Source organism: Mustela nigripes, chromosome 16 (assembly GCF_022355385.1).
Source record: "Mustela nigripes isolate SB6536 chromosome 16, MUSNIG.SB6536, whole genome shotgun sequence".
NCBI classification, from domain to species: Eukaryota; Metazoa; Chordata; class Mammalia; order Carnivora; family Mustelidae; genus Mustela; species Mustela nigripes.
In genome coordinates this window covers 57,917,814-57,941,570 of record NC_081572.1, presented here as the reverse complement: position 1 = coordinate 57,941,570, position 23,757 = coordinate 57,917,814, and the positions used below count along the sequence as shown (strand labels likewise).

At 59.4% G+C, this 23,757-nt stretch overlaps 4 protein-coding genes and 4 non-coding genes across 10 annotated transcripts; all 8 read left to right on the top strand.

Annotated features, from left to right (window-relative positions):
- Positions 1-516: 516 nt before the first annotated feature.
- On the top strand, positions 517-9,073 carry SENP3 (SUMO specific peptidase 3). Its single transcript, XM_059378633.1, has 11 exons — positions 517-751; positions 1,626-2,352; positions 3,358-3,597; positions 3,684-3,795; positions 4,319-4,466; positions 4,593-4,640; positions 5,453-5,530; positions 7,623-7,760; positions 7,921-8,004; positions 8,102-8,152; positions 8,540-9,073. The coding sequence occupies exons 2-11, from the start codon at positions 1,638-1,640 to the stop codon at positions 8,648-8,650; spliced, it is 1,725 nt and encodes a 574-aa protein (XP_059234616.1). The 5' UTR covers positions 517-751; positions 1,626-1,637; the 3' UTR covers positions 8,651-9,073.
- Positions 9,074-9,815: 742 nt separating this feature from the next.
- On the top strand, positions 9,816-15,719 carry EIF4A1 (eukaryotic translation initiation factor 4A1). 2 transcript variants are annotated; one of them, XM_059378882.1, is made up of 11 exons: positions 9,816-9,875; positions 11,165-11,213; positions 11,610-11,742; positions 12,184-12,323; positions 13,344-13,512; positions 13,782-13,891; positions 14,097-14,240; positions 14,319-14,456; positions 14,552-14,641; positions 14,893-14,972; positions 15,079-15,719. In XM_059378882.1, exons 1-11 carry the CDS (start codon positions 9,853-9,855, stop codon positions 15,221-15,223), a joined length of 1,221 nt encoding a protein of 406 aa, XP_059234865.1. In that variant the 5' UTR covers positions 9,816-9,852; the 3' UTR covers positions 15,224-15,719. The 2 variants fall into 2 exon arrangements, with proteins under 2 accessions (XP_059234865.1, XP_059234867.1); XM_059378884.1 differs by lacking the exon at positions 9,816-9,875 and adding an exon at positions 10,541-10,565.
- On the top strand, positions 11,777-11,910 carry LOC132004629 (small nucleolar RNA SNORA48). Its single transcript, XR_009400583.1, has one exon. It is a non-coding gene; the product is annotated as a small nucleolar RNA SNORA48 (small nucleolar RNA).
- Positions 12,649-12,793, top strand: LOC132004630 (small nucleolar RNA SNORA48). The gene has a single exon (XR_009400584.1). It is a non-coding gene; the product is annotated as a small nucleolar RNA SNORA48 (small nucleolar RNA).
- LOC132004641 (small nucleolar RNA SNORD10) lies at positions 13,560-13,691 on the top strand. Its single transcript, XR_009400595.1, has one exon. It is a non-coding gene; the product is annotated as a small nucleolar RNA SNORD10 (small nucleolar RNA).
- Positions 14,683-14,824, top strand: LOC132004613 (small nucleolar RNA SNORA67). The gene has a single exon (XR_009400568.1). It is a non-coding gene; the product is annotated as a small nucleolar RNA SNORA67 (small nucleolar RNA).
- Positions 15,720-16,410: 691 nt separating the features above from the next.
- CD68 (CD68 molecule) lies at positions 16,411-18,434 on the top strand. The gene is made up of 6 exons (XM_059381096.1): positions 16,411-16,552; positions 16,628-17,049; positions 17,210-17,329; positions 17,453-17,525; positions 17,629-17,799; positions 18,090-18,434. Exons 1-6 carry the CDS (start codon positions 16,507-16,509, stop codon positions 18,221-18,223), a joined length of 966 nt encoding a protein of 321 aa, XP_059237079.1. The 5' UTR covers positions 16,411-16,506; the 3' UTR covers positions 18,224-18,434.
- Positions 18,435-19,967: 1,533 nt separating this feature from the next.
- Positions 19,968-23,738, top strand: MPDU1 (mannose-P-dolichol utilization defect 1). Of its 2 annotated transcripts, XM_059378968.1 has the most exons (7): positions 19,970-20,148; positions 21,482-21,547; positions 21,737-21,869; positions 22,177-22,262; positions 22,383-22,501; positions 22,636-22,746; positions 22,860-23,070. In XM_059378968.1, the coding sequence occupies exons 1-7, from the start codon at positions 20,046-20,048 to the stop codon at positions 22,980-22,982; spliced, it is 741 nt and encodes a 246-aa protein (XP_059234951.1). In that variant the 5' UTR covers positions 19,970-20,045; the 3' UTR covers positions 22,983-23,070. The 2 variants fall into 2 exon arrangements, with proteins under 2 accessions (XP_059234950.1, XP_059234951.1); XM_059378967.1 differs by lacking the exon at positions 22,383-22,501 and having other exon boundaries at positions 19,968-20,148; positions 22,860-23,738.
- The last annotated feature ends 19 nt before the right edge of the window (positions 23,739-23,757 follow it).

Sequence of the window (23,757 nt, the reverse complement as noted above, 5' to 3'; positions counted from 1 at the left end):
ACCGGCCCGCCTTCACTCCCCTGGGCTCTCCTTCCTGCTCCAGACCCGCTCACACTTCAATAAAAGAGAATATACGGCTTCCACCCCCCTCGCGCCCCTGCCTAGCCCCGGGATCTCCCCGCCCTCCCGGCTCGCTCCCCGGCGCGACCCCCGGGACCCAGATTCCGCCGCCCCGGGATTCGGGCCCTCAGGCGCTCAGCAGCGGGACACGCAGCGGCGGTGGGGTCGGGGCTGGGCGCGGGGGGGGGGGGGGGGACACGCAGGCGCAAACGCGAGAGAAGTGAGCTCGCCGCGCGCGGCCGGGAGCAGCTGGCGTGCGCAGGCGCCGCGCCGCACGGGGCTCGGGGGCGGGGCCGATCCCGTGGTGTCCACGCTCTCGGGTAGGCGGGACTAGGCGCGTGCTGGCCGCGCCGGCGCTGTTCGCCGGGTGTGACGCACAAATCGTGCGCCGCCAGCGCCGGTGGGCCTGGGGCTCGCGGGAAGGGAAGGAGGAGGAGGAGGAGGAGGAGGAGGAGGAGGGGGAGGGGGAGGTGGTAGAGGTGGAGGCTGAAGCAGAGCAGGAGGCGGCCGCGGCGGGGCGGCTCGGCGGCGCGGCGCGCGGCCCAGGAGCGTTGGAATCCTGAATTGAGAGGGCTGCGCCTGAAGACAGCAGGAGTGGCGGGGCCGCCACCGTCGCCGAAGAGATGAGCCGGGAAGCTTGAGGCCGGAGACGCCCGCCCTCGGGCCCGTCCGCCCGGCTTCCCTGCTCCCGGTGAGGACGCCCCCTACCCTTCCCCCAGCTCTGCCGCGGCCTCTCCCAATTCGGGACCTCATTCCCACCTAACGGGGGCCCAGGAGGTCCTCGAAGGGGCTTCTTAAGGCCCTCGGGCGCCGAACTGTCCTGAGCTTGGAGGACCGAACCGGCGTGGGACGCATTCTGGCCCCCGGGAACGGAGCCGGAGAGGGGGCTGGGCCAACCAGCTCACGCGGCTCAGTTCTGTCCCGGCGCCCTGATTCGGCCGCCTAAGCACTGATCGGGTTCTCTTTCAGTTTCCTTGAACATTCTTCCGTTTTCGTTAGATTTTACTCCTGAGCCATAGCCCTGGGATCCCCATTCCCTCCTGAGACCTCCTGATTCGACCTGAGCATGCCCATCCCCTCCCCGCCCCAGCCCCCCATTCATTCCGAAGTGATAGAGAACTCTCTTCCCACTCCAGACCACGGTTTCCTTGTGGAAGTTGTGTCCTCCTTGGTTGTCTCTGTATCACCTCAGGGTTCTCCGGCTGAGCTATGCCCCTCGTTAGGTGCTCAATTAGGATACTCTTGGTGGTCTTAAGTAAAGAAGTAGAGTCTGGAAATACTAGGTTTAAGCTGGGGATCTCAGAAATAAGCTTTCAGACGCTTGCTGGTTAGCCATAGTCTCTTTGCTTCTGTCTGGCTGGGGGACGGATGATGACACAGACTCTAACAGGCTCCTTGTGGACCGTGTTAACCGAACAGATCGGCAGTCTGTAGGAGTTTAGCGGTTTTTTCCTCTCTCCTTAGATTGTTCGCATCTGATTCCAGTGATGGCGCGCTGAGGAAGAGAGGCAAGATCTTGGGGTTCAGGGTGTATGGATCCTGACACTCTGACCATTGTTTTACAGGGCTACTGGAAGATGAAAGAGACTATACAAGGGACCGGGTCTTGGGGGCCTGAGCCTCCTGGTCCTGGCATAGCCCCAGCTTACTCAAGTCCCAGGCGGGAGCGTGTGCGTTGGCCCCCACCCCCCAAACCCCGACTCAAATCAGGTGGAGGGTTTGGGCCAGATCCTGGGTCAGGGACCACAGCGCCAGCCAGACGCCTCCCTGTCCCTCGGCCCTCTTTTGATGCCTCAGCTAGTGAAGAGGAGGAAGAAGAAGAGGAGGATGAGGATGAAGATGAGGAAGAGGAAGTGGCAGCTTGGAGGCTGCCCCCCAGATGGGGTCAGCTGGGAGCTTCCCAGCGGCCTCGTCCTCCCCGCCCTACTCATCGAAAAACCTGCTCCCAGCGCCGCCGCCGAGCCATGAGAGCCTTCCGGATGCTGCTGTACTCAAAAAGCACCTCGCTGACATTCCACTGGAAGTTTTGGCGGCGCCACCGGGGCCGGCGGCGGAGCCTCGCACACCCCAAGAACCATCTTTCACCCCAGGAAGGGGGTGCGACACCGCAGGTGCCATCCCCCTGCTGTCGTTTTGACTCCCCACGGGGGCCACCTCCACCCCGGCTGGGTCTGCTAGGTGCTCTCATGGCTGAGGATGGGGTGAGAGGGTCTCCACCGATGTCCTCTGGGCCCCCAGTGGAGGAAGATGGATTACGGTGGACTCCAAAGTCTCCTCTGGACCCTGACTCTGGTAAGGTGGGAGTGGGTGGAGGGAGGGGCTGGGGAGGATCCTGAGCCTCTTGCGGTGGCGACCCTTGGGCCTAAAGCTAGTGGGACGGCAGAGTGAGGGGTGTCCAGAAGAGCTGTGAAATGTCTTAAGCTCCACTCTGAGCAGTAACCAAGTCTGGGGAGGTAGTCGAGGCTGGGATACAGAATCCCCTAGTGGGTGTTCTGTGTAGGGATGAGAAAGGTAGGACGTGCGGTTCACAAAAGCCAAGACAGCCTTACACGCTTGAAATCCCTCTTCATTTGCCCTTTCAGAATAAAGGGGCATGTCCGTTTGCAAAGGGTACCACTCTCCCGGTGGTGGCGTGGGATTTCTCTGAGTAGTGGACCGTGCCACCTGTAGTGGGGGACACTCTCGCTCAGAATGTTTCTTTCGGGGACGGGACTCTCAACCAAACAATTTCCGGCTGTGTTTTTACGAATCGCTGGAGTATTTATTGATCATGTGCAGGCATCCTACTAGGCACCAGGTCCATAGTGGTGGTAAATACCTCCGAAGTTTAGATCTTGTTGAATCTTAGTCATCTTGCTTCTGCCCTGCGAGTAGTACATCTTCTTTTTTTTTTTTTTTTTTTTAAGATTTTATTTATTTATTTGACAGAGAGAAATCACAAGTAGGCAGAGAGGCAGGCAGAGAGAGAGAGAGGGGAGGAAGCAGGCTCCCCGCTGAGCAGAGAGCCCAATGCGGGATTCGATCCCAGGACCCTGAGATCATGACCTGAGCCGAAGGCAGCAGCTTAACCCACTGAGCCATCCAGGCACCCCTAGTAGTACATCTTCTTTTCTGTTCCTTTACAGCCTCAGACGTGCTCCTTTCATGCTTGAGATTCCACTCCTTAGAGTTTGTACCTGTCGGTCCCATTTTAGTTCATTTTTGTCTTAACGGCCTGGGTGCATCATTTGACCTTACCCCATTGTTCTTTGATCCAAGCAGCCTTCTCATCCCCACCCTGTTTCCCCTGTCCTGCAGGCCTCCTCTCCTGTACTCTTCCCAATGGCTTTGGGGGACCCCCCGGGCCAGAAGGGGAGCGGGGTCTGGCACCCCCTGATGCCAGCATCCTCATCAGCAATGTGTGCAGCATCGGGGACCATGTGGCCCAGGAGCTGTTTCAGGGCTCAGATCTGGGCACCGCAGAAGAGGCAGAGCGGCCCGGGGAGAAAGCCGGCCAGCACAGCCCCCTGCGGGAGGAGCATGTGACCTGCGTGCAGAGTAAGGGACCCTAGAGGACCCAGTCTATTTGTCCCAGCCAGCTCCTAAATCGGAGGCCTCACCCTCTCCTCTTTCCCTCCGCTCAGGCATCTTGGATGAATTCCTTCAAACTTATGGCAGCCTCATCCCCCTCAGCACGGACGAGGTAGTAGAGAAATTAGAGGACATTTTCCAGCAGGAGTTCTCTACACCTTCCAGGTGAGGCAGAAAAGCGGTGCTCTCAGAGGAGGGCTGGGACCTGAGGGTAGGAGAGAATGCTGCCGCCTTTTCTCCCATAGGGATGTGCTTGGGGAGAAGGAGGAACGTAGGACTGAAGGGGGCAGTCTTGAGGGCAGAGTGCCAAGCCCGTGTAAACTGACTGCTTTGGGGCAGGTCTTTACCTGAGGCCCTGAAATACAGCGTATACCTGATAGTACTGTGCCTCTTTCTGCGGACTGGGCCTTTAGCAGGTCCTCAAAAGGACACAGGACCCAAGAAAAGGTTTAGTTTTTGTTTGTTTGAAGTAGGCTCCGTGCTCGGTGTGGAGCCCGGTGTGTGGGGCTTGAACTCAGGACCCTGAGAACAAGGTCTGAGCTGAGATCAAGAGTCAGACGCTCAACCCACTGGGCCTCGCAGGCGCCCCAGAAAGGATTAGCGTAGGTTGTTCCTCTGGGCAGTAGAAGGGACTTCCATTTGCCCCAGCACCCTGTCTCTTATGTGACTCCACTCTTGGCCGCCTCAGGAAGGGCCTGGTGCTGCAGCTGATCCAGTCATACCAGCGGATGCCAGGCAACGCTATGGTGAGGGGCTTCCGGGTGGCCTACAAGCGGCACGTGCTGACCATGGATGACCTGGGCACCTTATATGGACAGAACTGGCTCAACGACCAGGTGAGGAGCTGTGGGGACACGGGCCCCAAAGGGGACTTGGGGAGCAGGGTGTCTGGGGCCCTCTGGGGGGAGCCCTGTACCCATGCTGCACCCTGCATGGCATGCTGCCTCCGGTCTTCTCCCCAGGTGATGAACATGTACGGAGACCTGGTCATGGACACGGTCCCGGAGAAGGTAGGCCTCGCCTGCCCCAGAAGAACGGCTGCGGTTCTAAGCAGCCTTTTCAGTCCCTTTTACTGCTTTACCCGTGAAGACGATCTTTGTTTTGGGGGAGAGGTAGTAGAAGGCAGTGTGTTAAATTCAAATCTTTTTTTTTTTTTTTTTTAAGATTTATTTATTTGAGAGAGAGAGAGAGAGAGAGAGAATGGTGGTGGGGGAGGGGAAGAGAATCTCAAGCAGAATCCATGCTGTGTGTGGAGCCCAGTGAGGGGGTCGCTCTCTTGACCCCCGAGGTCACGCTGGAGCTGAGACCAAGAGTTGGAAGCTTGAGCAACTGGGCCATTGAGGCGCCCCTCAAATCTTTAACCTTGATCCTGAACTTGCCTATTCTTCTCCCCAGCGGGAGGTGGTTTTCCCCTGGGGCTATACGCTAAGATAAGGCTGAAAAGGATTGTTTTTTTTTTTTTTTTTTAATTTTTAAAAGATTTTATTTATTTATTTGACAGAGAGAGAGATCACAAATAGGCAGAGAGACAGACAGAGAGAGAGATGAGGAGAAGCAGGCTCCCTGCTGAGCAGAGAGCCCTATGCGGGACTCGATTCCAGGCCCCTGGGATCATGACCTGAGCCAAAGGTAGAGGCTTAACACACTGAGCCACCCAGGCGCCCCGAAAAGGATTGGTTTTTGACGCCCAGTGGACGGGAGTGGAGGTGGTTGAAACTGGCCCTTGGAGCCTTAGTGAAATGGAGCCGCGCGGGCAAAGGAGACCGGGCAGGAGGGCCCAAGCTCTTCCAGCTCCAGCCGCTCTCTTGTATCCCTGGCACAGGTGCATTTCTTCAACAGTTTCTTCTACGATAAGCTCCGTACCAAGGGTTACGATGGAGTGAAAAGGTGGACCAAAAACGTGAGTTACCACTTCACACCCATGTGTGTAAAGCCTTGTCTAGAGAGGAATAGGGTTCTGTTTTCTAGAACCCCTTCCTCAAGCTTGTTCACTCAGTCTTTTGAATACAAACAGTCTTGTCGCCGGTAGGCCGTGTGGGGGAGTACTGATGAAGGCACAAGGACTCAGTGGTTTTTTTTTTTTTTTTTTTAAAGAATTTATTTATTTATTTGACAGACAGAGATCACAAGTAGGCAGAGAGGCAGGCAGAGAGAGAGGAGGAAGCAGGCTCCCCGCAGAACAGAGAGCCCGATGCGGGACTTGATCCCAGGACCCTGGGATTATGACCTGAGCCAAAGGCAGAGGCTTTAACCCACTGAGCCACCCAGGCGCCCGGATTCAGTGTTAAATAAGGACAATTTCTTGCCTTTATGGAGTAGGAGTAAATAAGCAAGTAAAATTTCAGCTGGTATTGGGTGCTGGGTGCTGTGATTAACATACAAGGGTAACGCAGTAGCACAGGAGGTGGATCCTTAAGATGGGGAGGTCTGGGAAGGCCTCTCTGCTGAGACTCGGGTGATGAGGGGGACGCTGTGTGCAGAGCTGGGGAAAAGCGGTCCAGGCAGAGGAGCAGCAAGTACACAGGACTGAAGGCGAGAAGGGGCATTGGAGGCACCGGGGGGTTTCCTGTGTGGTTGGAGCATAGTGAGTGGAGGGAATAGGGGAAGACATTCGGTCAGAGTTGATCCCATGAGGATGGGGAGCGGATCTTACTTTATGCGCCTCGAGAAGCCACTGAAAAATTTTAAGGAGGCCGGGAAATCCTTCACGTTTTGAACTCCTGTTTCATGAAGATTAGAAGCGGGCAAGAGGAGAAGTGGACAGACTAGGAGGGGAGTATGGAAGCCCAGATGGGACACGTGGGCCAGAGGGCCAAGGACAAAGGTAGAAGTAGCTTTCTCTAGGACAGGTTTTGCATTTAGAGCTGATAATACTTTCTGACGGGTTGGGCATGGGAATGAAGAAAAGCTAGGAATCGGGGAGGCCCGGGTTGGTAGTAGAAGTTACTGGGGAAAAGAACAGGGAGCGCGTTTGGTGAGGGGGGAGAAGAGTTCCTTTCTCTCCTCCAGTTAGTTTCCCTGCCCTGCGGTTCGAAGGCCAGGAAATCTCTACAGGGAGGTGGTAGTACCCACTGGCTCCAGCATTCTTTAGTCCCCAGGTTCAGGGGCTTATAACTCCGTGAGCTGGCAGCCTGCTTCTCCCAGTAGAGATGGGGTGATGCCCAGCGTGAAGAATTTGGCCTTCTGCATTCTTGTGCTTGAATCCCACCTGGGTCCTTTTTCCCGTGACCTACAGCAAGTTGCCTTCCTCTGCTGAGGTGCATTTACCTCATTGTTCGGTTGATTGTTAACAACCCCCGCGGAGGATTGTGTGTTAACGGGCCGACCCGCTGGGAAGCGTGCAGTTGTTAGTGTATTGTGGGTGTTACCTGATTGAACCCTCATGACACACAGAGGAGGTACGTTCAGTTATTTTTAGCGTTTTTCGCATTGGAGAACAGAGGTATAGAGAGTTACTGCGTAGCTTGCCCATGGTCACAAGCTAGTGAATGGAGGAGCCTGGTGTAAGCCCTGGCGTCTGGCTCCAGAATCCTGAGCCTGGGTTAATAGCTGCTCAGCCCTAGTATCTTTAAAGATTTTATTTGACAGAGAGATCACAAGTAGGCAGAGAGGAGGAGGCAGGCTCCCCACCCGGCAGAGAGCCTGACACGGGGCTCAATCCCAGGACCCTGAGATCACGACCTGAGCCAAAGGCAGAGGCTTCATCCACTGAGCCACCCAGGCGCCCCAACCCTGCTACCTTTAACGTGGGGAAAGTACTTGGCCATCCTGGGCTCTCCAGTGTGTTTACTGATAGGACCTCCTTCAATCTGCCTTCTTCCTCCCGCCAGAATCCACATATGCTGAGCCCTGCCTTAGAGTGGAGGCGCGGGGCCTTGTGCTCGGCCATTTGGCTGTTTGCCTGCGCCTCCACTCCTCTCTAGAACCCTCATGGCAATAGGCAGGACTTCCATGCTGTCTGACCTGACCTCCAGCACTGCCCTCCACCTTAGGTGGACATCTTCAATAAGGAGCTCCTGCTAATCCCCATCCACCTGGAGGTGCACTGGTCCCTCATCTCTGTTGACGTGAGGCGGCGCACCATCACATATTTCGACTCGCAGCGCACCCTAAACCGCCGCTGCCCTAAGGTTTGAGAGGGAAGGGGGTACAGATGGGAAGAACGTGGGGAGGAGATCCAGTGGCAAGGCATTCCGGGCAGAAGGGCGGGCTTGGGGCCTGGGACTGCCATACCCTAGGTTCAGTTGGCAAACATAGGGCATCACTTCCTTCTTTTTTCTGTCTCTGCAGCATATTGCCAAGTATCTACAGGCAGAGGCAGTGAAGAAAGACCGGCTGGATTTCCACCAGGGCTGGAAAGGTTATTTCAAAATGGTAAGTGTCTAGGGGGCGTGTGGTACGGGGTCATGAGAGAGGTGTGATAGGAAACAGTTGAAGCCACACGCCTAGGAGTCTTCTTTTTATTCTCTAGAATGTGGCCCGGCAGAATAATGACAGTGACTGCGGTGCCTTTGTGTTACAGGTAAGTAGGCAGCAGCTGGGCTGACAGTTGGGGAAGGAGGTGGGGAGGCCCTCTGTCCCCCGCGATCTGGCTCACAGGCACTTGAGAAGCAGGGACTAACCTCGTGTGTTAGAATGCAGAGATGCAGACATTGTTGGTGTTCTCATGGCTTCCCGTCACACGCTGGGACTGGGTTTCTTGGTCCTTGCTCTCTGGTTCTCATGTAGTTGTTTCCCAGCTTCCAGTGCTCGAACAGGCTTAGAGTCAGGCTTTTCTTGTCTGTGATACGTGGAAGTTCTTGGATAGGCCCACTGAGCTGGATCTGGCTTCGGGAAGCACGGAGCCCAGGTCCTGGCTTGGAGGGCTGCTCAACGGGCGGTTCTCACAGCCTGCTTTCTTAACACCCAGTACTGCAAGCACCTGGCCCTGTCTCAGCCATTCAGCTTCACCCAGCAGGACATGCCCAAACTTCGCCGGCAGATCTACAAGGAGCTGTGTCACTGCAAACTCACTGTGTGAGCGTCGTATCCCAGGCCTCAAGCCCATTGGTCAATGGGCATGGGGATGTGGGGGACCCTTCCTTCCCGAGAAACTCCAGTTCCTCTCTTGCCTCTCCCCTTCTTCCCAGTTCCCTATGGTTTTTCATATTTAAATGTTTTAATTGACTTCTGTATTTTTTTTTCTTTGAGAGAATACTTGTTGATTTTTGATGTTCAAGGGGTGGCCATGGAACAGCCTCTTCTCCCTCTGCTAGGGAGGAGTTTGGCCTTGTGGCCTGGGTGGGGCGGTCATCCCCCTTCTGTGTGCAGGGGCGGGGGCAGGAAAATGTGTGCTGGGGTGGTGGGCGGGCAAAGGGAGTGTGCCTGCCAGATCTTCAAACTTTGTTTTATACGTATATATAAACGCCACGGTCCTGCTCTGCTCAATAAAGGATCCTTTGGAGATGCGTCGTGCTGGTCTTCCTGCTGGCAGGCTCGGGTTTAACAGGCTCTGTTAACCGCCGCTCGGGGGTGCTGAGACCCCCGCGGGCCTGCCTTCCGTCGCGGGCTCGCAGAGAAGCAGTCCCACGGCGGGGAGGCCGGGGCTGCAGGGGGCCGCGCGCGACCTCAGGGATGGGGGAGCTTCGCGGCAGCACCTCCAGGCGCGCGGGGGCTCCCCATCCCCGCCCGGGGCCGGCAGCGCGCCTCCGGTTTCCACCGTCCCCCGCACACTCGCAGCGGTTCGGGGCGGGGTCTGGGCTACCTTTGCGGCAGGAGACGACAAACTAAACCGTGGGTCCGGCGCGCATCGGCAGCGGAGGCAAAGGGAAGCAGCTGTCTCGGGAGCCCGGAAGTCCCTGAAGGCTGAAGCCTCGCCCCTCACGCGCGATAGGGCCGGCCAGGCCATATGACCTGGGCGCTCTCGCCTCCGCACGTGTAGGGGCGCTGGGCCCCAAGATGGCTGCCAGGCCTCGAGGCCTGACTCCCGTATGTCACTTCCGTACCGGCGAGAAAGGCGGGCCCCGCAGCCAATGGGGCTGCGGGGCGGGGCCTCGCCTGGATAGGCGTTCAGGTTGTCCAATGGTGGTGGCGTGCCGGAGAGCCTGCGAACTAACGTCACGCCGAGTCGCGGAGCGCCGGCAGGCGGGGCCGAGGCGGCCAAGCCAATGCGATGGCTGGGGCGGGGTCGGGCGCTCTATAAGTTGTCGATAGGCGGGCACTCCGCCCTAGTTTCTAAGGATCATGTCTGCGAGTCAGGATTCCCGGTAAGAAATCCTTTTGCAAAAGGTCGGGGCTGCTCGCCCTACCGCTTCCTTCCGAGGGCCCCGTGGGGTGAGGGGTGGGGGTCAGCCGAGCCCCACCGCCCCGGACCTCCAAACCCTCACCCACCGCCCGGGGTTACGCGGGACGGCCACGCCGGGAGGCCCGGTCCCGGGGGTCGAGGGGGCAGGGCCGGGGCCTGGCCGGCTACCGCGGACGGCCTGGCGTGCGAGGCCCGCCGGGAGGCCGATCCCCCCGCCCCACCCCCGCGACGCGGCACTGCGCCCGAGCGCCAGGCGGTGTCGCGACCCGGCGTGGGGGACGGCGGCGGCGGCCGCCAGCGCGCGTGGCCCGGGCTGGCGGGTGCGGACGCCTCTCCGGCGGAGGGAGGGCTCGCGCGCGCTCGCGGTTCCGGGGGTCTCCGACGGGACCACTCGCCGGAGCGAGGGGCGCCCGGGTGCTCCGAGCCGGGCGCTCGGTCGCGCGGAGAGCCGGGGCGGGGCGGAGGAAGCCGGCCGTTCAGTGTGCTGGTTTTCTTGACGGCCAGGACCGAGCCTGACCCCGAGGAGCGGCCGCGTGAGGCACCGGGAGCCTACCCGGCGCCGGGCGGGCGGGTCCATTTTGCCGCACAAGCCGGGCAATTGGCAAACTGCGGATGGGCAGGTCCACTTTCCTTCGGGGGTGAGCGGCCTGAGGTATGGGAGGGCGACGCCATTTCGCGACGGGGGCGGGCGGGCTGTGGATTGTTTGTGGCGGGGGGAGACGCCACCGGGTGGTCGAGGGAGCGAGCACATGGCGGCCCGAGGGGCTCCCCTCCCCCAGCCCGCTTGGCTTCTGAGTGTTGTGCAATCTCCCCCTTCGCTAGCTCGGCTGGGGCTCATTGTGCGCGAGGCCGCCACCGCCCGCGGCCTCCCACATCCGGGCACCGCGAGGGGGGGAGCCGGGCTGGAGGGGGTGGGGGAGGGCGCGGGCGGAGTGACGTGGGGGGAAGGGGATGTCCTCCCCTTGCAGCCGGGAGGTGAGGGGCGGGACTTCCGGCGCGTCGGGGCTGCCGGGGGGGAGGCGCACGCGCTCGGGCTCTGAGCGACCCGGCCCGGGACACGTGGGCCCGGGAGCGCGGACCCCGTTCTGGCCCCGGGAGCGCGGCTGCGTTCTGACTCGGTGAAGGAAGGGCTGTGTCCCCGGGGAGCTGGTGGGGTCCGCGCGGGAGTGGAGGCCGACGGCGTGGTGCGGGCCAGCCGGCCGCGGGAAGGGTTTCTCAGCGTCTCAGTGGGCTTCTGCTTTCCGCCAACAGATCCAGAGACAATGGCCCCGATGGGATGGAGCCCGAAGGCGTCATCGAGGTGAGCTTGGGACTCGTGCGCCGCTGTCCCTGTTTCTGGGAAAGACGATCTCCACCAGTGTCCCATGGTTCTCCGGAGCGCGGTTGTCCCCTTTCCTAGTAGACCTGCCCCGCCTCCGCTCCAGTCCTGATTCCTTTCCGGAGATTCGTTCTAAGTATCTGCGTCGCCGAGAGCAGTCCGTTCAGTCTAAGTCCCGTCTTGCACGGTCTGCTCTCTGGTTTACCAGTGGCCTGGTGTCGTCCGGGGATTTCCTGGGCCCTGAGTTCGGGACCCACCTGGCCTCTCTGGTGGGCGGAGAAGCGGGGGCTGTGGCGCTCTCAGTGAGGACGAGGTCTGCTCCTCCGCGCTGGAAGACAGCGTGGTTTTTCCTACCACTGGAAACACTCTGTCCCACAGAGCAACTGGAATGAGATCGTTGACAGCTTTGATGACATGAACCTCTCCGAGTCCCTTCTCCGTGGCATCTACGCCTATGGTTTTGAGAAGCCTTCTGCCATCCAGCAGCGAGCCATTCTTCCTTGTATCAAGGGTGAGTGCGCTCGTCCCCAGCACAGGTTCTGGACTGTCCCTGACCTGGGTAGAGCGGCACCTGGTTGGTGGTGCTTGTTTCATATCAGTCAGGGACAGAGCAACTCCTTGCTCATCCCAGCTCGGCCTTTGGTCTGTGCCATGTCTGGTTCATGCCCTGGACACACGAATTGCCGGTGTGATCTCAGTAAGGTGGTGTTTTAGGTAGCTCGTGACTGTTCATATTTGTGTTTCTAGGCTGGCTCAGTGCGGTACTGAGGGAGTTAGTGATCTGGTCTAGTTCACGCTATTGCACATGGGCGCTGCACAGCGCCAGAGTGAAGTCTGAAGCACTTCACGCTCACCCCGCAGCTCTGTGGGGTGCTTGCTGATGGGGCAGAGACCTGAAAGGGCTGATCCTGAGAGGTACGAACTCATTTCCGATTCCTGCTGCTCTGTTTAGGTTATGATGTGATCGCTCAAGCCCAATCTGGGACTGGGAAAACAGCCACTTTCGCCATATCGATTCTGCAACAGATTGAATTAGATCTAAAGGCCACACAGGCTTTGGTCCTGGCGCCCACTAGAGAGCTGGCTCAGCAGGTGAGCATGTCACTTTCTTCTCTCTTCCCCTGAGGGGCTGCTTTGGGAATGCTCAGCATCATCAGAAAATGGGGAGAGGTGTGCTCCCCGCAGATCACTGCTCATTAGAAGTGAAGTGTGGTCTGGGGGGGATGGCTGAAAAGGGCCAGTGCGTGAGGTGAGGAAATAAGCCAGGGCTCCGGGATATCTGGAGCCTCTCAGGGTTAATTATAAGCCCTCTCTTGCCCAAACACAATAAGCATTATTTTCTCCACCCATTTCCTGAGTCAAATGAAAAGGTGGAGCCTGGCTGGCCAGGCAGGTTTGGTGGCTGTTTGATGAACAGAGCCCCTGGCGATGGGCAGAGAGACACCTCAGCAGTGGTGGTGCGCTCCTATCAGCTGGGGGCAGAGTGGACGCACAGCCCTTTGTTGATCCTAGCTTGATGCCTGGTTTGGTGACCAGAGCTGTTTCATGCCTGGAGCACATAAAACCCTTGTGGTAGACTGTTTCCCTGGCTCCTGGAGGAGAGAGGGTCAGAAACTGTGATCTCTTCAGTAGGAAAGTTGGGTGAAGTCAGGGTGATTCTATGCTGACTGAATAAAGGTATGGTACTGCAAACTAGGGAGAGTTCTAGAAGAATTCCAGAAAGACCTTCTTGTGTGTGCAGAAGACACTTTTCTATGGAGACTGCACATGTCCCCAGCACAGGTCGTGTGGCCAGAGTTCGCTAGGACGCAGGTGGATGTCCTGTTCCTAAGACTGGTGGCTACGAGACCTGACGAAATGGGTCCTTGGTGGCTTAGGGAAGGGGGTTACTGTGAACCCTTGTGTTCATAGGAGCCAGACGCAGCTCAGACCTTGAGCCTGCCGCTTAATGTGCAGCGTGATCTTAAATGAAGCGCCTGCCCGTTCATTGTCTGAGCAGTGAGTTTAAGCAGCACCCTGTCTGGGTTGGAGAGCAAGCGTTATATCCCAACCATCTCCGATGTGACCTGGCTCTGGTGTGGCTCACATATGGGCACTTGTCTTTGGGTCTAGATACAGAAGGTAGTCATGGCGCTGGGAGACTACATGGGCGCCTCCTGCCACGCCTGCATTGGGGGGACCAACGTGCGTGCCGAGGTCCAGAAGCTGCAGATGGAGGCGCCGCACATCATCGTGGGCACCCCAGGCCGGGTGTTTGACATGTTGAATCGCAGATACCTGTGTGAGTCCTGTCCCCCCTCCACAGACCCCCCTACGCCGTGCTGCGCTGCTCTGTGATGAGCCCATGCGTGTCATCTGAGCCCGCTTCCCGTCCTGAGCCTGGGGGAGTGTTTTGCTCCTTGGGGCTGCCGGCTGGCTGAGCGGGTCGCGGGCGGAGGATCAACCTTGTCTTCTGAGAGCAGAGCTCTTGTCCCTTCCCTGTTCCTCATCGGGAAATTGAAGTCTTCTGTCGTTCCTTTATTCTGGTCTGCTGGTGTTTTCTCTCGGTAGCTCCCAAGTACATCAAGATGTTCGTACTGGACGAAGCCGATGAGATGCTGAGCCGCGGCTTCAAGGACCAGATCTATGACATATTCCAGAAGCTCAACAGCAACACCCAGGTGAGCGGCAGCTGTCCGAACTCCTGCCACAGAGGCGAGGCTGCCTTTGCGTGCCGTGTGCTTGGGGTGACAGTAGGGGTGCCATCGAGAACTCTGGCGTCTCCCCTTCAGCCGTCCTGGGCACTGGCTTCCTTGCAGGTGGTCTGCGGGAAGGGGGGCGAGCATCATGAAGACCCCCCACCCCGAGGCTGCTGTTTTGTGTTAGGTGGTTTTGCTGTCTGCCACGATGCCTTCCGACGTGCTCGAGGTGACCAAGAAGTTCATGAGGGACCCCATCCGGATCCTGGTCAAGAAGGAGGAGCTGACCCTGGAGGGCATCCGCCAGTTCTACATCAATGTGGAGCGAGAGGTGGGGCCCGGCACAGGAGGCGGGCCGGCGGGGCGCAGTTGGGTATAGCCCCTGACTGGTCTCCCCTCCCCCTCCCAGGAGTGGAAGCTGGACACGCTGTGCGACTTGTATGAGACCCTGACCATCACACAGGCGGTCATATTCATCAATACCCGGAGGAAGGTGGACTGGCTCACTGAGAAGATGCACGCCCGGGACTTCACTGTGTCTGCCATGGTGCGTGCCCCTGGTGTGTCCGCGCCTTACAGCTAGCTGCTCTCCTGCGCCCGCGGGCCCGTGACAAGCGTCCTCCCCTCTTGTTTCCGCTCTAGCATGGAGACATGGACCAAAAGGAACGAGACGTTATCATGAGGGAGTTCCGCTCGGGCTCCAGCAGAGTGCTGATCACGACCGACCTGCTGGTGAGTGTGGATGGCCCCTGGGCAGGGAGGAAGAAGGGAAAGTCCAAGCTGATTCCCTCTCCAGGGGGCCCGCCCGTGCCCCTCTTCCGGAAAGTAGCAACTTGGAAGATGATCTGGCATGCCTGAGGCTGCTCGGGGACAGGGCATGTCTGTTCCTTTGCCTGCCTTTGGCCGCCTACACTCATTCCCATCCCTCTGGCCTGATTGTGTCCCCTCGTGCTCGTGCTGACCCGTCCTCTCCCCTGACCTAGGCCAGAGGCATCGATGTGCAGCAGGTTTCCTTAGTCATCAACTATGACCTTCCCACCAACAGGGAAAACTACATCCACAGGTAAGCGTAGATTTGGAATGTTCCCATAGACTGCCCTGAGCTAAAGTTCTTTCCTCCTCCCTTTTTGCTGTCCTCCCTCACACTGAGATGTCCTGTTGCCCACCAGAATCGGTCGTGGGGGACGATTTGGCCGGAAGGGTGTGGCTATTAACATGGTGACAGAAGAAGACAAGAGGACTCTCCGAGACATCGAGACATTCTACAACACCTCCATTGAGGAGATGCCCCTCAATGTCGCTGACCTCATCTGAGGGGCTGTCCTGCTCCTTAGGCCCCCCAGGGTTCAGTCTGGGGGGCTGAAGAGTAGTAGGAGGGGGGAGGGAAGGGAGCCAAGGGATGGACATCTTGTCATTTTTTTTTTCTTTGAATAAATGTCACTTTTTGAGGCAAAAGAAGGAACCGTGAACATTTTAGACCCCCTTTTCTTTGGGGCAGGCTCTTGCTCCAGGCGTCGTCTCTTCTCCCAGAAACACTAATCTGTCCGTAACCTAGTCAACCTCCAAACCCCAGAGGCTCTCCCCCACCCCAGCTGAATGCCTCTGAGGATCCAAGGGGCCACAGTGTCACTCAGCCTCATTTGCTGGACCAAATCTGGAGAATCCCTGAGTTCACTGATTCAGGGGATTGTCCCCAGGTGGGGGGAGCAGGGGAGGAAAAATGGTAGCCATTTTTACATTGTTTTGTATAGTATTTATTGATTCAGGAAACAAAACACAAAATTCTGAATAAAATGACTTGCAAACTGCCTGTTTGGGCTTCTCATTTCTTGCCTCCCCTTCCTTCCCACCTGTTACTGGCACATCTCTGGCTGTGCCCCCCACCTCCCAACTAGTAGTCATTACCCTTCCAAATTCTCCTTGGATTGCTTTTTTCCCCCACCTCCCTTCTGATCGGAAAGTGGTTCCATTCACTGGATGGGACACTGCTCTGTTACCGGCTGGACGCCAGGCGCCAGCAGCATCATAAACACCTCACGTGTCTCAGCCAAGAGGAAGTGACAGAAACCCTTCCCAGGGTGCCTGGGTGGCTCAGTGGGTTAAGTCTCTAGTCTTTCTGCTTGGCAGGGGGTCGGCTCCACCCTGCCTGGCCTACTTGTGATCTGTCAAAATCTTAAAAGAAAAAAAAAAAAATTACCCTTTCCCAACCCCTTGGCTTGCATACCCTATTTCTGGGGAACATTGGGGTATTTTCTCCCACTGGTTTTGTAATCCCTTGGGACCTCCGGCAGACTTGGATACGTTGTTCCCTGGGGAACAGCTGCCTGCAGACTCCCATCTATGTGTGACCTTTTGAAGGCTGGTGGCACCCACTGGGGAAGCCAAGGCAACCCCCTCACTCAATGGCAAAGGTCAGTGACTCAGGGATCAGTGGCTGGGGCTGAGGTGCCTGAGTCAGGCTGGGGGTGGACCGCCGGAGTTACAGGAAGTCAAAACCCTAATTCCTCCTTTTCCAACCGGAGGCAGAAGGCGAGGGTTGAGCAAGCAGTGGGTCCAGACAAACCTGACCTGCACTGCCCGGGTGAGGCCCGTCTGTCATGAGGCTCACTGTGCTCTTCTTGGGGGCCTTGGGGCTGCTGGCAGGTAAGAGGCCTGAGGGGAGGGGGCCCCGGGAGGAGCCTGCCTGAGGGCTGCTGACCAGTCTTGCTCTGCTGAAAGCCCAGGGGACGGGGAACGACTGTCCTCATAAGAAGTCGGCCACTCTGCTGCCGTCCTTCACGGTGACCCCGACGGCCACAGAAAGCACAGCAAGCCCTGGGACCACGAGCCACAGAACCACCACGGCAGGTGCCACCAGCCAAGAACCCACAACAGCCACTCACAAGCCCCCGACCACCCCCAGCCACGGAAACACCACGGTTCACCCAACGATGAGCAACAGCACCACCGCCAGCCCCAACACCTCCACCAGCTCCCCCCACCCGGGGCCACCATCCCCTCCGCCCCCGCCCCCCAGTCCCAGCCCGGGGCCCCAGGAGGCCATAGGAGACTACACTTGGACCAATGGCTCCCAGCCCTGCGTCCGGCTCCAAGCCCAGATTCAGATTGGAGTCGTGTACCCAACCCAGGGCGGAGGAAAGGTAACACCAAGAGACGGCGGAGGACCAGAGGGGCAGGGGCGCGAGGCCCCTGGCTGCGGGGCAGAAGGGGACACACGGTGGAGGGGGGACGTGCAGAGGGCAAGGAGCCTTGGACGGCGCGACCGTGTTCTCACAGCACGCTCATCTTAACTTCTGCAAGGCCTGGGGCATCTCGGTCCTGAACCCCAACAAGACCAAGCCGCAGGGGCGCTGTGAGGGCGCCCACCCCCGTCTGCTGCTCTCATTCCCTTCCGGACAGCTCAGCTTCGGATTCGAGCAGGTACCTTGCCCTCATCCCCGCCCCCGCGAGCCCTCCTCCCACCCAGCCCTTGCTGCGCTCCTGACTCCGGCCGAGGCTGCTGCTGTCCCCGGCCGCCCTGAGCCTTCCTGGTCACCTCCCCAGGACCCACGGCAGGGCGCGGTCTACCTGAGCTCCGTGGCTCTGGAGTACAACGTGTCCTTTCCTCGGGCAGCGCGTGAGTAACCCGCCCCCTCGTCACGGGCCCTGGACGTCCAGGCTCCTGAAGGGACAGCAGCCGGGGACAGGGACAGAGAGCTGACCCTTCCTTGCTCTTCCAGAATGGACCTTCTCGGGTCAGAATTCATCCCTTCGAGCTCTCCAAGCGCCCCTGGGCCAGAGCTTCAGCTGCAGAAATGCGAGTGTCGCCCTGGCATCGTCTCTGCGCCTTGACCTGCTTGGGCTGAAGCTGCAGGCTGCTCGGCTGCCTTTCTCAGGAGCCTTTGGGCCAAGTAAGACCCCCACCCCCCGCCTCGGACAGCCCCCCTGCCCCGGGCCCAGAACCCTCCTTCCTACACCCCGAACTTCCCTTCCTCTCTCAGGCCTGCCGTGGCTCTAAGGCAACTGTCCCACTTCCTCTGCAAAATTCTGGCCGCCTCCCCTTTTGTTTAGGGCCCAGAGTCTTCTAGGGGAGCTCCCCGCCAGCCTCCCACTTGCCAGCGTGACCCCCCCCCCCCCCGCAGCCTTCTCCTTCCGGGCCTGGCCTCCACCGTGATTCCTGCCCGCCCTCCCTCTCTGCCAGGTTTCTCCTGTCCCAGCGACCAGTTCAACCTGCTGCCCGTTATCATCGGTTTGGTAGCACTGGGCCTCCTCGCCCTGGTGCTGGTTACATTCTGCGTGGTTCGGAGACGCCCACCCTCCTACCAGGCCCTCTGAGTATCTGTCCCAACACCAGAGGACACCACAGGGCCCGCGGTTCTTCCCACTCAACCGACTCAGAAACAAAAGTTGTCTTCCCTCTCCGACTTCAGGGTCACCAACAAGAGCAGAGTTAATGCCACGTGGAGGGGTGGAGGAAGATGTTCGTTAGATTTGACCTGTTTCTCCTCTCCCAGCCCCAGAATAATAAAACCTGCTCGAACCTCTGCCCTCAGTTTCCCCTTTCTTATCAGGATTAAAAGCCGCTGACGGTCGCTCACACGCCTTTCTGCGACGTCCAGGATTGAGGCTCAGGCAGCCAGACCATCAGGTCACAAGTGACCACATGCCCTCATGGGTTCAGCCCCCCAAAGCCTGGCACAGCTTGTGTCGCACCCTTCTGGCCCCCCTGCCTCCTCTTCTCCTCTCTCTGGGGCTTCTGGCTGCTCCAGCGCCCCCTGTCCTCCAAACCAGTTTTGCAGTCACAGGTGAAGCAGGTAGCAACCGCCAATGAGTGTGGGTGGGAAGGTCACACCTGGGTCATTACCTTTCCAAGGGCTGTGTGGGACCTCCTTAGCAACAAGAACCTCTGCGCTGCCCGCCGCCGCTGTCAGGGGAGGGTTGCACAGGCCGATCAAACCCTCCCGCACCAGGGATGCTCCTATCCCAGCTGCGGCAGCAGTGGGTACTCTGACCTCCACCCACAATCACCCTCAGTGCTCCCCCAGTAACAGAATACCTCCAGCCAGGGCCCCACACCCCCAGCCCCATGCGGTGTACCTTGTGGGAGCCGGCGGCCGCCCCAGGCCAGTCGCCCACCCCAGGCCGGTTGCCCCACTTCACAGGAGCCCCGGGTGCAATCGCCGGGGGGCCAGGACCGGGCCCTTCCAGCTGCAGAGGTCCTATAAGGCCGAAAACCTGTCCCACTGCGAGCAGCCCCACCACCGCGTCCCCAGACATCCGGGGTGACCTTGCTGATTGTGACAAAAAACGGCTGCTCGAGAGCGTGATCCGTGCGGGGGGCGCCAGGCCCGCCTCCCCCAGTATGGCTGGGAGCCCGAGTCCCAGCGCGGGGGGCGGAGGACATCGCTCCGCGGTGCTGGGAGGTCGTCCACGCTGGCCTTTCCCAAGGGGCGCTGCTAGGCCCGGGGCCTCGCTGGCACGCTCGCTCGGCACGCGGCCGCAGAGGGCGCAGGGGTCGGTGGGGTGGGAGGGAACCCTCGGGTCCCGGGGCTCGCCTTCTTCCCCTGCTGCCTTCTCACCGTCCCGGCCCAGCAGCTACGGGCGCACCCAACCGCCAAGGCCCAGGGCGAGCCGGGGGAGGTGGAACAAGGGCCTGCGTGCAGCTTGGTGCCTCCGGGGGGCTGCCTGCCGCAAGCTGTCCTGCTCCCGCCGGCGCCCCTCGCTCTGGAGACGCCGAAACAACAGGAGACAGGGAACCACGGCGCCCCCACCCAACGCCCTTCGGGAGACTCAAGTGCCTTCACTCTCAACTTCGAACAACGTGGAGTCGACCGGGGGCGGACAAGATGGCGCCGCGCAGCAGGCGCGGAGAAAGGCAAGGGGCTCCGTGTTGCCTCCGAACTGGAAGCGTAAACAAAGGCGCGATACGTGGAATTGCGCAGGCGCACAGCCCGAGGCCACCATGAAATTCGAACAGGGAGGGTGCGACCGAAACGTGGTCTCTCTGTGAAACCTATTTCACGCTGCTGAAGGTGGAGGGGGCGGGGGGGGGGCGGGGAAAGAAAGAGCGGGGACCAGGTAGGGCGGAAGCCCAGAACGCGCATGCGCAGCGTCGGTCAATGGCGGCTCGGAGACGGGCGGAAGCTAGTTTTGCAACATGGCGGCCGAAGCAGACGGCCTGCTCAAACGGGCGCTGGTACCGCTTCTCTTACCTGAGAAATGCTACGACCAAATTTTCGTCCACTGGGACTTGCTTCACGGTGAGCTTTATTCGGCCTCCTATCAAAGCTCTGCTCGAGCGCCCTCGGCCATCAGTGGCGCGGGACTGCGGCCCAAGCGGCGGCCTCCCCTGCCGGGCTGAGCCGGGCGGAAGTCCCTGCGGAGGGGGCGGAAGTGTCTCGGCCTCCATAGACTGGGGCTCCCCTTGTATGGGCGGGCCGCGGCCGGGAGGGGTCGGCGGGCGGCGGCGGCGGAAATACTTCTTTATGAGCTTGAGAGCTGGGAAGACTCGAGGAGCGCGAAGCAGAGTCACAGCCTGACTATATGTCGTTCCGGTTTCCAGTAGTTCGATAGGATCCCGGGGTCCTGGGATGGATCCCCGCGCCGGAGAGCCTGCTCCTCTCTCTCCGTCTGCCTTTCCCCCTGCTCCTGCTTTCTCTGTCAAACAAATAAAATCTTAAAAAAGATGAAAAATGAGGAGTAGACCTTGAGCAGGTGGCGCTTGCTTCAAGGCCTCTGAGTCTGGGCTCCAGGGGCACTTCCAGGGGCGCCTCTAACCCTCCACGTTTGCTCATGGGCTGAGCCTTGGGTAATCCCGCAGTGCCTTGTCTGCGAGGCAGGCCCCCACGAAGCCCACTGCAGACGTCAGTTCCCGTGGGAGACCGGCCCATCCTGCCCTTGTCCCTTCCTGGTCCCCCACTGTGTGCTCCCGGGACCCGACTGGATCGAGCTCCTTGGGCTACAGAAGGTGTGGGCCAGGGCCTACCTGAAGGGTAACGTGAGGTCCCTGAACAGGGGACCAGGGACAAGGGTTCAGGAATGAGTGGGTCGGGAGACAGCTGGAGTGGATCGCCTGGGTTGCCCAGATGAGGCGAATGAAGGATCTGTGGACTCCTGGGCATTGCTCAACTTTGCACAGGGAAGCGATGGAGACTCTTGGAAGTCACACCAAGAAGTTTTTTTCTCCCACATTTTTTATTTGATGGAGAGCACGTGCATATACAAGCAGGGGAAGCCTCAGGGAGAGGAAAAGGGAAAAGCAGGGAGAACAACGTGGGGCTGGATCCCAGGACCCCGACCTGAGCCAAAGGCAGATGCTTAACCAACTGAGCCACCCAGGCGCCCCCACACCAAGCAGTTTAGCTGTAATCCGCAGGGTCAAGCCTGTTTTGGAAAGTCAGCTGACAGTGATAGGATTTGGAGCAGGAAGGCCCAGGCCTTTTGCACCCGCCACCAGACAGCCCCAGGCTTCCCTCTGCGGCTCTGTCCAGGTCTTAAGGAGCGGTGGCAACCCGCCGCTTTGTGAGCAGCCTTTAGCCCTGGGCTGGGTTCGAGAGGCGTTCGTTCTGTTTACTCCTTTTTTTCTCTTCTCAGTCCCCTGCCTCAAGATCCTGCTCAGCAAAGCCCTGGGTCTGGGCATTGTGGCTGGGTCACTGCTGGGTACGTACCTTGTACCTGATCTTCTTTCCCTGCTGTCGGGTGGAGGGCGGAGAGCTGAGATGCCAGAAACTGGGTGGGTCCCTTAACCGGAAGTGGAGGTTCAGGCTTCCCAGCCTGCTGCCTGGCTGGGGTGGTATGCTCCCGAGGGATGCACACCCCTCATCCTTGGCCTTCTCTTCCTGTCTCTAGTAAAACTGCCGCAGGTGTTTAAAATCCTGAGAGCCAAGAGTGCCGAAGGGTTGAGCCTTCAGTCAGTAATGCTAGAACTAGTGGCACTGACTGGGACCATGGTCTACAGCATCACCAACAACTTCCCATTCAGGTGAGGGAGCCCAGCCTTGGTGCCCAAGGGTGAATGTCCACACGTCTGGCGGGGAGGTAGGGCAAGGCAGGTAAAAGGGTGGGAAAGCTTCAGCCCTCCTGGAAATCTGGCCATCTTCTGTGGTCATGACAAGAAGAGAGCACGCCATGGATGGCCAGGACCTAGACGGAGTCTGTCAGCCCTGTCAGGCAGGGGCTGAGGGACGGGGAGTCATGAGCGAACTGTGGCCCCAGGTGGAGGGGCCATGGAGGCTCTCCCCGCCTCTTTCCAGGCCTGCCTTTCTTCCTTCCAACTCTTGACTCTGCAGCTCTTGGGGAGAAGCCCTGTTCCTGATGTTCCAGACTATCACCATCTGCTTCCTGGTCCTGCACTACAGAGGACAGACCGTGCAAGGTGCCGGGGGTTCAGCCGAGAGCAGGCTGTGGCTCTAGCGGGCCCTGTGGGGCACTCCGGCCTGGGGAAGCCCAAGTACTGGAGAGGCTCAGTGGGACTCCTTACCTCCCTGACCCCCAGGTGTCACCTTCCTAGCAAGTTACGCCCTGGTACTGCTGCTGCTGCTGTCCCCGCTGACGCCCCTGGCCCTCATCACCCTGCTCCAGGCCTCCAACATGCCTGCGGTGGTCGTGGGGAGGGTGAGGACTGGGAGGAAAGGAAGGGTGCAGGGCGGGACCCCCACGTGTGGGGGTGCAGGTGGACCAGGAGGGGCCGGCAGCTCTGTGACGGACATGGGGAGAATTCAGATGTCACCGTTCACCATCTCCCCCAGCTGCTCCAGGCTGCCACCAACTACCGGAACGGACACACAGGCCAGCTCTCAGCCATCACCGTCTTTCTGCTGTTTGCAGGGTCCTTGGCCAGAATCTTCACCTCTATTCAGGTGAGCGCTTCTTCTGCCCTCCAGGGGGCACTAGAGCCCTGCCCTTGCATAGCAGCGGGCTTGAAGCGGCTCCTTCCCTGAACACTTTCTGGGTCCCCGTTGGTGTTGCGCAGGAGACCGGAGACCCTCTCATGGCGGGCACCTTCGTGGTCTCTTCTCTCTGCAACGGCCTCATCGCCGGCCAGCTCCTCTTCTACTGGAACGCAAAGGCCGGCCACGGGAAGAAAGAGCAGTAGGGCGGAGCTGGTTCCTGGAGCGCGTTCCAGGTCTCTTCCAGTTGTCCCCCCAGCCTCGGGGTCGTTCCCATGCGGACCAGCCTGCTTGTGGGACCTCTCCTCATTCTTCATTCCTCTGCGGCTGTGACAGCCTTGAGCCAGGGTTTTGGTGGGAATGTGTATCCTTTGAAGGGATGGGCGTCGGGATTTTCAGGCTGACACTTTGCACAGCGCGGCGCCGCACGGGTACTATGAACTCGTTTAATCCTTCGCACACTTCTCCAGCAGCAACCCCCAGGTATTTAGGTATCTCTGGGGCCCAAGTCGGCCCTGCGCTCCCCCAGCTCCCCCTGTGGCCCTGGAGGGCAGAGTCTGCCGATGGAACGCATCTGGGGGCCTGGGGCTGCTGCCTCCCTCCCCGAACCTGGTTGGGACGGCCTCCAGGACCCCAGTGCTGGCTGGGGGTGGGGCCGGGGGGGGGGATGGAGAGTGACTCAGGCAGGGCCGCAGGGTGGGGTGAGGCAGTTCCTGCTCTGGCAGGTCCAGGCGGAAGGGAGCGGAGACTGCTGGTTCCTGCTGCAGTGAGGGGGGAACAGACACGGGGCAATAAAGACGCCGAGACATGGTTTAATTGTAAAAACTGTGTTCATCCTACAAAAAAAGTGTGTTATGGGGGGGAGGTGGCAGCGCAGATGGGGACCACAGCACAGGCCTCCTCTGAACTGGGGTCCAACTGGGGTGAACTGGGGTGAACTGGGGTCCAACAGAGTTCTAAAGGAGGGTTTGCAGCTTGGGG